Genomic DNA, 16535 nt, shown 5'->3' with positions numbered 1-16535 from the left:
TTACATTAGACACCAACATGACCAGAATAACTGTTTTAGTATCTAGAGTAACAAATAAAAGAATAGTAAAAGAATATTTAACTATCAAGTTTTGACAAGGAAATTGGAATAATATTAAAAGTCCCTTATCCAAAATAAGCCATGAAAGAGAGAAAACAGAGCGTACTACATTTGAAACAAAGAAAACAAATACCAAAATGTAGATAGAAACGCAAATACTATCAGTAACTATATAAAATAAATAATTAAGGATTTTTGTGGCTTGTTTAAAAAGTCTGTACCTAACCTAACCCAAGATCATGAAGCTATACCACGTTTGTTCTTTAGCTTTCATACTTAAATCTATGATTCATCCTGAAAAGGTTGTTTCAATTAGGGGCCAATATTACATATTTTTCCATATATGTATCTAATTGACCCAGCACCACTGAAAGACAATTATTTTCACTTTTAATTGCTATGAGCGTTTGTCATAATTTAATTGACCATATATGCGTAAGTCTATTTCTAGACACTTTACTTTGTTCCATTGGTCTGATTTTCAAACCTGTGTTAACTACTAATTTCAAACACATTTTAATTATTCTAGGTTTAGATTAAATCTTGATATTTGAGCATAGAAACCCTCCAAAACAAAGACATATACATACATATATATGCATACATACATGTATAATTTATAATAGCATCAAAATACCACTCATACTTTCAGACAGATCTAACAACATATTTTTCAATAGCTCTATGCAGAAAACTACAACCATTTTGGGGAAAAACTCGGAAAAATATCAGTGAATGGAGAGATATACAATGGTCATGAATTAAAAGATGCACTATTATGAGATGTTAATTTTTTTCATATTGTTCTTAAATGCAATTCTAATAAAAATCTTCAGCGTTTTTTGTGGGTTATAATTGACAAGATGATCATAAAACTTATATGACTGTTCAAGGGCTCAAGAATAGCACGGATAATCTGGAAGATGACTAGTATAATAGGATGACTTACTTTACCATATATCCAGATTTATTATAAAGCTATAATAATTAAGAAAGGATAGTGAAAGTGTGTGAGTGTGTGTGTGTGTGTGTGTGTATCTCCCCTACACAAACAAGGTGACTAGGAAAGACAATAGTCAAGAAACATATGTATACATATACACCCATTTATTTATGAGAAATAGGACACTGTAGTACCATAAATAAATTATAATATTTTCAGTAAATGATGCTACAACATTGAAAATCCATGTGGGAATACATGAAGCTTGACCTCTGATAACACACACACACACTAATAATTTTAACCTTATTGTCAATCTGATTTTGAAAGATAAAACTAAAATGTTCAAAGAAAAGGACAAAAGAGTATCTTCATGACCTTGGGTTAGGAAAGACTTTTTTAAACAGGAAACAAAACCCATCAAGTTTAAAGGAAAATATGGTTTAATTAGACTACATTAAAATTAAGAATTTCTTTTTTCCAAAAGACACTGTTTAGAAAATAAAAAGGTAAGCCCTACAGAGGAAGAAGGTATTTGTAATACATAATTTAATGTAGGACCCATTAAATATTAATAAATCTTACAAATGAATAAGAAAAATTCTGGCAAAACAATAGAAAATGCACAAATGACTTAAGCAGTTTTTTTCAAAGAAGGTAACCAAATAGCCAATAAACGTAAGAAAAGTTTCTCAACACTACTACTAAACAAGGGACCATAAGTTAACACTATTCAGATATTACTGTGTGCCCATCAGAAGATTTATATTTTAAAATAGTAATACAAATATCAAGAGTTGTTGAAAATGTGGGACAACTCATCATTCATACAATGCTGTTTTGAGTATAGATTGGTGTCCCCTCTATGGAGACCTTCTTGCATATTTTCATACAGCTAACTGAACGTAAGTACAACCTATGACTGAACATTTTTACTCCTAAGTATATAATATGTATATGAGAAATGCATACAAATATGCACCAGAATATATGTAAAATCATATGCATAGCACAGGTATTCATAAGACCTCAGATATGGAAACACATAGTCATCAACAGTAGAATGAAGAAATAAGTTACAAGATATTTATAAAATGGAATATCATGCATTAATAAAAAAGAACAAGTCACTGCTATATATAAAAACTTGGATGAATCTCATATCCAATACTGAGTTAAAGAAATCAGATGGAAAAAAATCATATTGCATGACTCAGTTTAATTAAACTGCAAAAATAGGCAAAGCTAATTTATGTGACAGAAATGAGAACAATTGGTACCTTTAGAAGAAGAGTGGTAGGGTAGAATTTGAGAGGTACTGGCAATTTTCAATGTCTTGTGATTTTTAATGGATTCATTTGCTTTTTAAAATTTGTTACATGTAAGGGAAGGGGAAAGTCAAGGAACATATAGCAAGGACTCATGGACAAAACCAAAGGGGAAGAGCTGAGGGAGGGAAGGTGGGAGGGGGCAAGGGAAAGAGGTGGGGGGAAGGCAGAGACAAATGTATTTAAAAAGTAAATAAATTAATTTAAAAAAAAAAAGAAAATAAAGTTCTGCTAAAATAAAAAAATAAAATAAAATAAAATTTGTTACATGTTCAAATTTTGCATTTTTTATGTGTATTTTGCTCAACAAAAAGCTTACTTAGAAATCATTTTGGAAATTCAAACACAATATATTTTGCTTTGTATTTAGGTTTTTAGGAAACAAAGGAAAAATAAAGCTTTTGGGGGGCTCTTAGGGAAGGATCCATTTTGTGGGCCAATCCTCTACACTTCATTCACCTGCATGGTGAACATCAAGACCCCTTTACCAGAGGCAGAAGGAACCTGATTATGATACTCAGAAGAACATCATTTATTGCAGCAGCAGATATTTGTGCCTCAGCAGGCTTCAGAATTCAGAGTTTTGTTTTATTTCGAAGAACATAGGAGAGTCAGGTCTGAAACAAGAGCTCCCCGCCCTGTCTGCTCTGACCTTTGCTCAGTGGAGTACACTCTCCAAGGGCAGAGGCTGGGCTCTCACCTGCCCAGCTTTGCCCTCTGTGTAAGATCAGCAGGCACCTCAAACTTGCCTGAGCGATAGGGGAGCAGATTGGGGAATCTGGTTCTGTGATGTTTAAATTCATGCCTCTGGGCACAAGAAGGGGGAGAAACAAGTAAGGAGTCAGTTCATTCTATTTGAGTGGGCAAAGCTACACCAGCAGGGATGAAATCTGCTGCCTTCAGCCATCAGGCTCGGAGCCTTGATGCTCTGGTGTTCTGGTTCAGAGTACCAAGCCCAGAGACCCACGCCTGCATCAGAAGGCCCAGGAGACCTCACACTTGACCGTAGGAATCTGTACTAATGATTCAGAAGCTCCTGTTACAGAAACAACCTCATTTTCTCTATTACTCTCTGGATTATATATGTAGGCATGGATGGTGCATGTGATGAGTTGGACAGAATATAGAAAAGCAGAAAGTCTGAGTAGCTGGCAAATATTGAAATATGACACCGTTTGACAATAGTTCAGAAATGCTGCATTGTATTGAGCAGCAACAGTGACCGTTTGTGGGTGCTTTCACAGATTGTCTCATTTAGATTTCACAGCAACCCTATGTGAGTAAGGATTATCATCACTGTCATTTTATAGATGGCCCAGCTGAGGCACCGAAAGGCAAAGTAACTTACCTAAGACCACAAAATAACTAAACAGTAGAGCAGGAGTCAAATTCACTAAAGTCAAAAGGCACTATGGTATCTTGCCTTTCTGCTATTTTTCAATGGTGGAAAGAACCATTTTCTGGGAAGGAACTTTATGTGGTTGTCAAGGCTCCCTAGAAACTCTTGGCTCTGGGCAGGTAATAACAGAGATCAAGGAGTAGAAAGGATAGGCAAAGTTATCAGTGACCCAGCCAGGCTGGCCTATGGCTGCTCCTACATTCTTAGACACTAGTCAATGTCTAAACCAAGATAGCCCCCTGATTGTCTGAGAATATTCATGGCTTGGGATCAGTTTGTTGAAAACCACTTTAGCAAAGAGAGATGACAAATTCTCTCTTGAGTGTCCACCTCTATGCAAAACCATGCCTTTACTGAATGGCTTCTGTGTATTTGTCAGTGCTTTATCCACTCTGAAGACCATGAAAAAACACAGGATATGAATGCAATGCTCAAGGAGTTTACCGTCCATGTATATATACCAAACTTCTTCAGGCTATAACATCTTTTAAATTTAATCTAGAACAAAAACAAACAACAGGCTTTAACTTATATCACTGGTAATACATGGAGTTTCTATATTCTCCTCACAATCTCTAAAGGCCCATTTCTCATTTGAATTTGATTCTCCTAAGATTACTTTGAATATGTGTCTGATTTATACCACCATACCCAGTGCTAATTCTTCATAACAATAAAGATATTAATGTCATGCTTCTGATGCCCCTGAAGTAGCAGGTCCTCAACAGGCCAAAGGGGCCAAGAGGCTTCTGCTATACTCTGATGTAACACTACAGTGTGATTACTGCAGAAGTGGGCAGAACACTCACCTCTCCAAGTTGGAATAATATTTTAACATTTTAGAACCAATGATTGTGCCTCTGTGCGTCATGGTTTACTCGTGGTTGATCCTTCTCCTACAGGTTTGTCTTCTGTCTGCAGGGCTAGGTTGGGCTAGGAACTGATGCAACCCTCCTTTCTTTGCCCCCCAGTTACCTGCATGAAACCATCCATGTACGTTTCTTCTCCAAAGCCTGTCAGCCACAGCGCTAGAGACCTGAGGAATCACCTGTCCCACCAAGTAGCTAGATTTCCATGTGTGTTTATTTGTTCTTCAACAAGTACTTTGCTAAGTTTCAATTTCAAATCATGTCATTTTCATTCATGAGTAGACATAGTTCAGTGTATGGAAATACGTGTTTGGGGTTAACTAGGACCGCTGCTATATCAAGTTTTAAATAAAAATATCATGACATGAAATAGAAAATATTAAATATTTTATATCCATTTAAAAGAAAAAGAAAAACTATTTTACTATATTATATTGTAATATTTTTTAGCATCCCCCAATAAATTACAAGTAATTATTATGGTAGGAATCAGGCCATTCCTGGTTGCAGCTGTAGCATCTCTATTCACTATGCTCAACAGATTGATGGAAACTCAATAACTGTGTGTGGATTTGGAAAGGCTTCCTCAGTGGTCACAAAGCTCACACTTTAAAGGAAAAGAGTCTTAAAATTTGAATAACATCCAAAACCTATTAAAATCTTCCTCTGAAACCTAAATCCCTTCCTTTATTCTATACTAGTGTATGTCCTAATTCTAACAAGAATATCAATACAAACCTTGCTAAAACCAGAGCAAAGAAGAAAACTTATTGACAGAAGATAATCAAAGGCTAGGGACACAGGTGGTAGCTTGGAAGTCCATGTTCAATAGTACCTACCCGAGTCAGAATTTTACAGATTTCGACATGTGACATAAATAGAAGCCCTTCCTACAAATAGCATGTGAGGCCACCCTCCACATCCAGCTGACAAAAAAGACTCCATAACACAACTCCTTCAAATCCCACAGCTTGGCTCACCAGATGTATTACTCCAAGGACCACGTAACTGTTGATGTTGATGAAAAGCCCCACTGTCAGGAAGCCCATCCCTGGTCTTCTTAGGATTCTCTCCAACATATTCTTATGAGAGAGCCTTCATTAGAAGCAACAAGGTAAAGGAGCCATCCTTGCTTCCATTGTAGAAAACACACATACAGACACACATGCACCACAGTGAATTCATGCATCATTGTTCCCTTAACGAAAAAAAAAAATAGTTGATCAAGGGACCCACCCAGAGGGGAAAGAAGGAGTCCATGAAATTGTGTCTGAGAAGCCCTTTTCCAATTACACCTGAATTTGAGGAAGCTGGTTAAAGGTGTTTTCTGACACCCAAGCATGAGAGGGGGGCCTCTCTGTGTCTGGAGACTTGCTGAAGATGAATGTCACCTGGACCACTAACGAGCACCTAATGAGCCTATAGACTTGGGAAGGTGATAACTCAGCTTCCCAGAGAAATCCAATGCAAGACCCTGAAGGCACAGGATGGATGGTAAAGGACCTAATTATTCTTAAGAACAAAACTGATTTGGAAGGCGTTCATCTGAGAGGACTGCTAGGCAGAAGTAGTCTCTGCATGTTAGGGAAGATAATTAAAAATGTTTTAAACAGCCGTGAGAATAAAGAGATGCAATTCACTGCATAATTTAAGACTTTTAAATTAAATCTGAGGCAAGAGACTAAAATGAAAACTTTGATCTGTATCTCATTGTTTTAATACTTTCATTTACATACAAAGACTGGAACTTAATAAGGAAAATTCTAGAGTATCACTTCTTCTGTGAAACTTAACTTCAAGACATGAGGGTTGTGCCGTCATTAGATGACTTTCAATGATCTGTAATTTCCCACAACACTGAGAACTTATGGAAGCAGAGAAACAACCATAATGTAATAACACTTCATAAATATTGCAGGATGCTGCCAGCCAGCCAATGGTAGGGAAGAGGACTCCTGCTGAAACTTTCTGCGAGACAGTCTTTTGTTGAATTCCTGAAAGAATTTGACCTACTTTTTCCTCTGAAGAAAAATCGGGGCTGATAGAGATGCCACAAAGAGTTATCAGGCAGTGTTACGCCTAGGCAGGCATTTGTTTCTAAGCCAGCCCAGATCTGAGCGAGAAACCTCTTCTGTTTTCTCCTTGCACACAAAGGAGCCGGAGCTGATCTCCATGGGCAATGGGGGATTTAAGAGGTTTTCTTGTGTATTATCCCTTACTCCATTCGGCTTTATTCTCTTTGACTCTAGCAAGGTAACTGAGCCACTTCATTTCTTCTCCCTTGTTGCCTCAGGTTAAAAAGGAAAGAAGGAAAGGAGGCAGGCAATATAGGTTGTCTTTAGCCAGAGGCCTGGTGTCTGAAGTTCAGGGTGGACTGGTTCACGACTTTTTCTAAGGCTCCACTTTTCTCTCCCCTTAATATGCGGCCACATACATTGGTGAATTGCTGTTCTTTTGGGTTTCAGGGAGTAGACGCTGGCAAAGAACTTTAGCCTGCCTTCATAAGCAAAGAGAAAACCTGTCTCATTACTGAGAGTTTTAGTTCAGTGAACATCCCGAGGGCTAGAGTGATGGAAGAGTCTTCAGTTTGGGTTTTCAATCTCTCAGCCTGTCTCCTTCAGGCCTTGCAATACCGATGTTCCACTTCATCCACACGGGTGGCCACCAGCCCTGAATCAGGGCTTCACCAAAACACACAATTCTTGCTCAAGGGTGTAACTGTCACAGGTTTCTAGCTTTATACTTGACCAACTATTCATTATTCCATGACTCTTCTGCTTTAGTTCAGTCCTCAGCAGAAGCCACCATTAATGTGCAATGAAAAGTCTCCACAGCGTGGCAACAGCACTGAACAAATTCTGTGTCTTCAACATACAGCTGAGATTATTTCAGCAGCCTCAAGGGATGTTGGAATATGTGTAGCTGTCCAATAATGCCAATAACAAGAATAATAGGATGATAAAAAAATTACAGGTTATATAGACTAGAAATGACAATTAGGATCATGATCATTCTGCCCATCTTTAATTTACAGATAAAGAAACTGAATTCCAAATGTAAGATAACATTTTGAAGGGCATATAACCAAGTCTCCTAACACTCAGGCTATTACCTGACCTTAGGGGAAACCTCTTCCACATAGAATACTTCTGTAGACCCCTGTAGAGTCACTTAGATCTCATAACATCCTAATAATTTGGAAAGGTGATGAAGTGACATCCAGGACAAGAAATCATATCATGGAATCTTCTGGGTTGGTTAAGTCCACCAACTAGTAATGCTAGATATAAAATTTTTGAAAACTATTTTAAAATAGTGACAGCATAACATAAACCAGTATAATGATTCCAGTGCTGTGGCTGGTGGTAGTGGTGATGGTGCATTCTCATCGGTTAATATGGCACAACATTGTCTGTTAGTAATGTAATCTCTGGGTGGCAAGGTGATGTGTGAGTTGATTTTTCCCTTCATTTTATGGATTGTTTACATTTTCCCAATGGTACATCATGGCTTTTCTCTCCCTTTTTATTTTTTAATAAAGCTAACATATTTCTATACCATATTTTAGTGCTAGGAAAATTTATTACATAAATGTATTCCTAAAGAAATCTTCTTTCTACTATTTTTTAAATAATATAAATTTTATTCTTATTACATATCTGAATGTTTCAGTGTTTATGAAGCCATAAAAAGCATCTATAAGAGTTAAGTCATTTGGCAGCCCCATTGTTTTCCTGCCAAAGCCCACTGAGACAGTTCTGGAGGCCGCCATGCTATGGTGTAAGTATAGCAATGTCCTTTATCACCTAGAAAGTGCTTCTAAAGCACAATGGGTCATGGTCCTGACCCTTGTCTAGGTGGAGGAAAGAGGCTTTGCCTTATAGTCATTTATCTGTTCACACAAGCCAAGTGTTCCTCCCACCTTATGGTAGGTAACCTGTTCCATTCTAAGACAGACACCAAGTACAGAAGACATAGAAAGGAACTTTGGAAATTTGCCATGCATTCAGACACACGGTGCTATGGCTTTTTTTGCAAGTGAAGATTTAAACCATTTTGATGCTCCAATTGGAAGTTCTTGGTCTGAGCATTAGATCCAGAAGTGCATGAATAGCTAGGAAAATCCCAAGGACCAGAATTCTCAAAGAAGGGCCTAGTCATCTGCAGTTTATCGGCGAAAAGGTGAAATATCATGTATCTGGTCAAATGATTTGGTGGGTCCATAGTCTGGTCTCCTTGCCTTTGTCACACCTGAGTTCTCTGGTGAAATCATAAAACCCTATGTGCTGCTCTCCTTGCTGTTGTGAATGTTTTCCCTCCAGGTCAGGGCATCCAAGTTCATGGTTGCCTTTGATTGCAGATTGGTGCATTTGGAGAGACACCTGTGATATAGAAAGCCATCTCTGAATAGGCAAGAGAAAGAGTCTGACTCTGTATTCTGAAGTTGTGCTGATACCTAGGTCTCTTGAGACTGTTATCCAAAGATCAGTTTTGAGACAGAAAAGAAGCTCATAAGGCACGATCTGAACCAGACATCCAGGAAAGACTCTCTCCCAACTGATCTAGTGAGGCAGCCTCAACTTTGAGCAACAGTAACACCTATTGCAGAGGTTACCGAAGATGACCAGAACTTACTTGAGAAGAGACGATGTATATGCACCTTCCTTTTATCATAGACTGCTACGCCCTGTGCTAGAAGGGTTCAGTTTACCATTATAAAATGGCAACTGCAATTCAAGTACAGCAGTTTATTCCTGTCTAGAGTTATCTCACTCTCTGTCAAACACTCACATCAACAGGGATCTTTACAGGAGCATCTTATATACCCATGGTCTTTTATAGAGCCTGGCATATTCCACTGGGCTCCTCCTACATCACTATTTAATGAAGAACTGGATGCATGTTGGCATTCCTCTACAGGGTTTTAGAGATTGAAGCTTACAAAAGCTCTCTGGTTTCACATGGGAGTGACTCCATTCTTTTGCGCCCACCTGGGAATGAGCACAATAAAATAGTTTGAGTGTCTTCTGTGAACAAGCAGTAGGAGCGATGAACTGGGAGGTAAGAGCTTGGCTCAACCTAGTCTTGTGACACTACTCAAATTTTAACAGTCTTTTAAGTCTGAGTGTTTTGGGGTTGCAGATTAAATGAGGTACTATATAGACAGTAGTTGTTATTTCTTGCACAGCAAAGTTTCAAGAAATGTCCTATCTCTTCTCCTGTAGTGACCATCAGGGGATGTTCTAGAACAATGTTACTTGCATGCCTTATGTAGGAAGTCACAAGGTAGATAGTACATCTCTCTTTATACTCTTGTCTACATTGAATCTCCTGCTTGGAGACCAGGGTACATTGTACTATACTTGTCTTCTTTCTTGCTTCTTGTCATGACCCTGTTAACCTGAGTCTAAACCTACCGCAAGAAGGGATTGCAAGGCAATGGTGGTCTGCTCTTACTTCATGCTCTACACCCTGCCCAAATATCTTTAGCCATGAGAAGAAAGGACTGAGATACCTGATTTTTATTTCTGTCATAAAATGCTGCTTACTGAAGAAGAGCTTCAAATAACAACAAAAATCCAAGACCAGAGTTGGTTGGATCCCATCATTGGTCTAACTAATATCTGTGTTACATCTGGTTAGTTCCCATATACTTCACCAGTATTTTAATATTTACAGTAATAGTAGAACTAGAATAGTGTTTTTCTTTTTTACTGTTTCTTGTACCATACCATATTCCACCTCTTTTTTTAAATTTGGTGAAATCTTTATTTTTCCCTCATTTGTTCCCCTTTCTCTTAATCCTACTGCTCCCCTGCCCCTCACTTCACCCTCCCTCAGTGCTGACAGGCTGGGTGTGTTTGCAGGCACCTTCCCACATATGAACACACACAGCTTTTTAGTCCCTATACTATGATATTTTTTGCTTTTTCTTTCTTTCACAAAAAAAATAGGTATTACTATAGCAATGTATCTACATGTAGTTGTTTCTGCATGAACTTGAAACTACCTTCCAAGACTGAATTTTAGTGGTTCCCGAGCCAGGCCCCCTCTGGAGCTCAGCCAGGGCCAGACTCTGATGTACGAGCCCAGTGTCTACCTGCAGTGGGTCCCTAAGGCCAAAAGGAGTGTCTTGGAGTCTTATTTCAGCCTGGAGCTGTCCATGTTGAGTTACTACATCATTTGTTTTCCTATTTTTCTCTGAAGCCATGTTACAGGAACTGATAGGTTCACACACCTTTCATTCCTCAGGTTAATCTTGGCTTTGTTGTGGCCATTTGATATATTTGTTTTTCTATTACAGAGTCAGTGATGTGATGCCCTTGGAGAATCCCCGTATGGATTTCATTTGGCTTTTGTGCCTTTCTCAAGCACTTCTTTTGAGCTAGTAATATTCTCAGTTCTGTATCTATATTAGGGAATGTGACTAAATGGCATTAGGTCTAAAGATTTTTGTATGACAGTGTAGCTATTTGCCAGCCTATGTTCTGTTTCAGGAATGATGACTTGTGATTTATTAGATTGAAGTTACTCTCAGTTATACACAAGATTTTCCCCAATTGCTAATTCCGAATACCTGTTGTTTCCCATATTCTCTATCTTCTTTATAGCTTGAACATGATACAACTTCACCATATCGAAGACACAATGGTGTATGGAGGGAGCATTTGAGACCTTGATTCTCTGCAACTGTTATCAGTTTAGTTTAAATAAACTCCTATAAAAATTCTTAAAGAATGAAAAAAAGGATGGTGCATGGAGTTTCTGACAGCCCATATTTCCAGTTGTAAGCAAAAATATGGTCAAAGGGGAAAACACACAAAGCCAGGAATAGAGTCTTATCAGGAAGAAGTGATGCCCTGTCTTTGCCATCATCTTTCTCTCCCTTTGAAAGGTATCATGAGTCACTTTCAATTAAAGACACTAAGCAAGGACTGAGCTGCATGGGTAGAGTTAAACTGCAGGTCATCTTAAACCCTTCCTGAAGCCTCTCTAGCTGTGGGGCTTTAGGCATCTTATTTAACCTACCTGTGACCTAGTCCTTCTGGTATATCAAACAGAAATCACATCTGCCCTGCCAGCTCCCAGGATTCCTAACAGCCACCTGAGGTAATACCCAAGAAGTCACTTTGATGAACAAATGCATTAGAAATGCACGCCATTCAAAATTTATTGAGCGAAAAAGAATAACCTGTGGGCAATATATTAGGTACAGAATATACAGTCACAGAGGTCACATCTCAGCCCTTAGACATTTACACAAACTACCCTCATTTCATCCAGCAACTCATGTGCCTGGAGAAGTGAGCTGGACTGTGGGGCTTCTGTTTGTGATTGTGCACCAGTCACTGATGATGGATTCGGGTCTCCATTCCTGGCTTTATTAGGGGATTCTTAGCATTGGGTATCCTGAAACATCCTGGGAAAACTTTACCATCATACATCAGCTTGTCCCAGACTCTGTTCATCTTGAGAGGAATTCAATCATGGGGAAACATAATGTTGAAGCACCTGAACCTGAGGGCCTCAATCCTTGGTGCAGCCCAGCATCAGCTCTGGACATTCTCAGACCACAGCAGGGCCAAGCATCCTCTCTGGAGGCCCTGAGCTAGGAGTTGATTTCAGATGGTAGCGGGACATCAGCATCTTTCCTTTTAATCTCCATAAGAGATGTTGATATCAAAGGCTGAGGTACACTGATTTCAAAACTAATAAACTATGGGAGTTAATTTTGCTAGGAAGGTGCATTAATTTCCTGTTGCAACTCATATTTAAATTCACCGTCATCGGCCCTGAACTACCTTAAGTGGATTCCCAGAATGCTGGCCTCTTATTAATTCATCCTCAGTATTGTAACCAGAGTGATCTTTTTGAATTAAAAAAATATTATCATGCCATTATTTCCCAAACCCCTGCTTAAAACACTTTACAGACTTCCCATTGCTCTTAGGAGAAAGATCAAAAGCTGACTCCTTGCCCCACAAGTTCTAAAATGTTACTTTCTCCCCTCCAGTGTCATTTCATAACAGGGTCCTATTGTGTCTATAGCCTCAGCCTCCTTCAACTGTACCACCATGTCTGCCATAGGGCCCTTGCATGTCTGTTTCCTCTGTCCTCATTGCCTGGACTCCTCACCTCCATTCCATTTACTCATGTCCTTTGTTTGGTTCAATTACTTCTTCGCTTTAGGCCTTGTTAGCTCAGATATCGCTACTTCTGGGAACCCTTCCTTGATGTTCTCAATTAGATCAGATCTTCGGCATGCCACCTCTCCCTATTGTACAAGCTTGTAATACCATGCATGCTGTTTCCTATTACCCCTATAATCACTTTTATTTGTGAGGTTGTTCATTTAAAATTCACTCCTGCCCTGGCTGTTGTGGCTCAGCGGATTGAATGCTGGCCTGAAAAACGAAAGTCACTGGTTTGACTCCCCATCAGGACACATGCCTGGGTTGTGGGCCAGGTTTCTGGTTGGGGGAGCATGAAAGGCAACCGAGTGGTGTTTTTCTCTCTCTCTTTCTCTCTCGCTTCTCCTTTCTCTCAAAAATAAATGAAATCATAAAAAAAACAAAAACAAAATAAAACAAAATCCTGGCTACTCCTTGAGACACTTGTCCCCAAAAATATGAGTAAATTAAAAGGCAGGCTCTTCTAGGATCAGCTGGCAGCAACTCTGTTGAAAATGCAGAAAACATGGGAATGGAAACTGACCAGAAATACAATCAGAAACTGATCAGTCCAAGTTGGTTGTCCAAATGAAAGACAAGTCAACAAGAATGGCTGACATTTATATTTATTAGTAAAGGGAATTCAAGTAATTGCACAATGTCTAGGCTTGTGGATATTTGTTCAGCAGTTTTGAATGGAGTTCCTCCTCCCTGCCCCAGGGAAGAATTTTTGCCTAGTCCTTACCGAGAGGGAGCAGTTATGTGCCCCCCCTCCCAGTGCTTGGCCAGGCATAGATCAGAAGAGTAGGTCACATAGATTCATAGGATTTGGGCTGCTTTCCTTTTCCCTGTGGATTAATCTTAAATGTCAGCATTTTAAACTTGGCCTTTTCAAAAGATATGCTACCATATAAACCTTAGTTAATCGAAAATACATTTCTGGTTCAAAGTTGTTGTGTTTTTTTTACCCCAAAATGGGAAAAGCTAATAAAACAAACAAATAAAAGTGTATTAAAGTGTAGGCTATGTGTAGAGGGAGCTGGTGTTTGTCTAAGAAATTTTGTTCCTTAAGAATCTTGACTGTAATTCCAAAGGCCTTCTTTTTTTTTTTTTTTTTTTAACAGGTATAGGATTTTATAAATTAGATTTTATCTTCTCCTGCCTACTTGTGGGAAATTTAGAATCCTGTGATTATAAGCAAGCTTTAAAAGGGGTATTGCTGGTCTTCTACAGTTACATTGTTTTTACAGTCATTTGTTTGGGTGTAGAATTTTACAGATTATCAATTACTCACATCTTTTATAATAGCCCTTGGACTTAAGACAGAGAGGTATTATGACCATTTCTTACACCAACGGCAGCTTAATGGCATGCTTGGAATCGTCTAGCTTGTGGATGGCATACTAAGCTTCGGGCCTGGAGGAGCCGTCAGTTTTTTACCCACATATAATGCATGAGATGGAATCCACACAGATGAGTTCAAACCCCAGGACTGCTGCTAACTAGCTTTGTTAACCTTGAGCAGATGATTAAACCTTTCTTGATGGAAGCTTCTTCATCTGTAAGACAGATGAGCTATGTCTACTTTTCTCACCAGACTTAAGATCCCATGAAGGATAAAATGAGATCATTTTGATAGTAAAAAATGCTGAAGTATAAAAGAATTAACCATCATTACCTTAAATAATAATAGGGCTGAGCCAAATGGCAAATCAGGTGTACAGCAAGGTAACTGCTATCCTTTTTCCAACATAGTCAGGGTAAAAAAGGGACTCAGGTGTTCTGAACACATGGCGAGCGGTATAGGACCTTGTCGGGTAGAAGGAATATTTAAAACTGTAAACACCATATTTTAATCACATGGATGGTAAGACTCTAAGCAAAGCCATCAGGGGAATTGAATATCAACTTGGAGCTGATAATCAAGCGCCTAATTTTTCCAACCTGGAAACTTTTGGTAGTCAGTGCCCTTCAGATCTGGAGAGCATCCATCTTAGTAAATGCCCGTCTGCCAGGGGATGTCACAAGGATTCTGTCATATTGAGACAGATCCTTCCAGCGGCAGGAGGGAGCCAGAGCTGCCATGATTCCTGAGCCAGCAACCAGGACAAGCCCCAGGCCCCAGGGCAGGGCAGCCAGGCACAGACTTCCTTCCCTCTGACACTGGGCTGTTTTTCAGGGTGACGTGCAGAGGACATTCATCCAAGTGGACTTCGGTGATGGCATCGCTGTGTCTTACGTCAACCTCAGCTCCATGGAAGATGGGATCAAACACGTCTATCACAATGTGGGCATTTTCCGAGTGACCGTGCAGGTGGACAACAGTCTCGGGTCTGACAGCGCCGTCCTGTACTTACATGTAACTTGTATGTTATTACTGTTGTTGATTTATGCCATAATTTAAGTATTGTGTCCTTTTAAAATACAATCCCAAATTTCCTATCTAGAAGAAGCTTACCAGTTACTTTTTAGCAGGAGAGGGAAGGAGAATAAGAGAGCCAAGTGGGGAGAAAGTAAGAAGAAAATCAGGGAATGGACTATGAATAATCTTGGACTCTCTTTTGTTTCAAAGTTTTTTCACTGCATTTACTGTGCCTCTTCCAGGTGCCTGAGCACCTGAGATACAATACCTGTGTCTGGAGGCTAGGCCGGAGCAATCTGCTAAGCTGTTTGATTGAATATGAATTTTTCCTTTTTAAATTTTTTTTTTGTCAGATATGTTTGAAAACAAGCCACATGTATGGCCCAATCTAATGTATTGAGAATTAACATCAGTAAAGGAATTTCTCCCTATCTGATTATTATTCTCCCACATTATGTCTCACTATTAATATTCTTTTAGATTTATCCTCTTTTTTACAGTGTGTTTCCTGGGATTTATCTAGAGATGATTTGTTGTTAGAGATAAGGTGGTACAGAGGGGGAAAAGTATAAACTATGTTAAGGAAGCTACACTAGAAAGCAGTTCCAAAGATGTTAAAGCTTTTCCCCATTGATGAATTTATAGGTATAATACCTAAGTTATCTTGAGTGATAATGCCTTTTCTAGTAGGTTTGTTGAGTGTCCCTAAATAGGCATAGGACTTGTATGCCTATAAAGTAACATAAGTTACTTTAAAATGAATATAACTCCTTTATATGAATGGCCTTTTTCAAATTAATTCCAAGTGCTAGGCCAAGAATACTAAGGGGGGCAACATCCCATACCACTCACCTGCCCCCTGATCACTGAACCCAACTGAGTGGAGAATGGACTCACTAAAATGTTTTTTAAGTGGCTGTGGGCCAGGGGGCAGACATACTATTTAGGAATCCTCAAGAGATCACTTGGCTCCTGAAGAACCCTCTTACATCAGCATCTCTTCATCTTTATCCCCTGTATACTTATGACAGGGGCGCTTTGAAGAAACACTCTACCTTCTTTCAGTTTAAACAAAGTTTTACAAGACTCCCAGTCTGTCAACTCCATGCCCCTCTTTTCAGTTAATTTTTAAAAAATTCTCACTGTGTGCCAGGTTTTGTGCTAAACAGGCTTTCTATATGTATACTCTCAGTCTTCAAAACATCCCTGTAAAGTCAACACTATTAGAAACCCTACTTGCAAAGCACAGTGAGGTCCCAGGAGCTTAAATAACCCATGTGAAGTTGCAGACCTACTATGTAGCAGAGCCAGATTTCGCACTCAGGCCTACCTGTCTCCAGTTCCAGCTCTTGATCATTAACATTATTGTCATTGCCAACATGGCTCAGCTTTAGAGGAACTGA

At 39.1% G+C, this 16535-nt stretch overlaps 1 protein-coding gene across 2 annotated transcripts in view; it reads left to right on the top strand.

Annotated features, from left to right (window-relative positions):
• Positions 1–16535, top strand: part of SORCS1 (sortilin related VPS10 domain containing receptor 1) — a 470882-nt gene that overhangs the window by 406164 nt on the left and 48183 nt on the right. For both annotated transcript variants that reach the window (XM_054581477.1, XM_054581478.1), the window contains exon 19: positions 14950–15136. In XM_054581477.1, coding sequence (XP_054437452.1) covers positions 14950–15136 — 187 coding nt within the window. The remainder of the gene's footprint in view (positions 1–14949; positions 15137–16535) is intronic.

This window comes from Pteronotus mesoamericanus, unplaced genomic scaffold (genome assembly GCF_021234165.1).
Source record: "Pteronotus mesoamericanus isolate MK-2021 breed Mesoamerican mustached bat unplaced genomic scaffold, CSHL_Meso_final contig_657, whole genome shotgun sequence".
NCBI classification, from domain to species: domain Eukaryota; kingdom Metazoa; phylum Chordata; class Mammalia; order Chiroptera; family Mormoopidae; genus Pteronotus; species Pteronotus mesoamericanus.
This window is presented reverse-complemented; position numbering and strand designations above follow the sequence as displayed.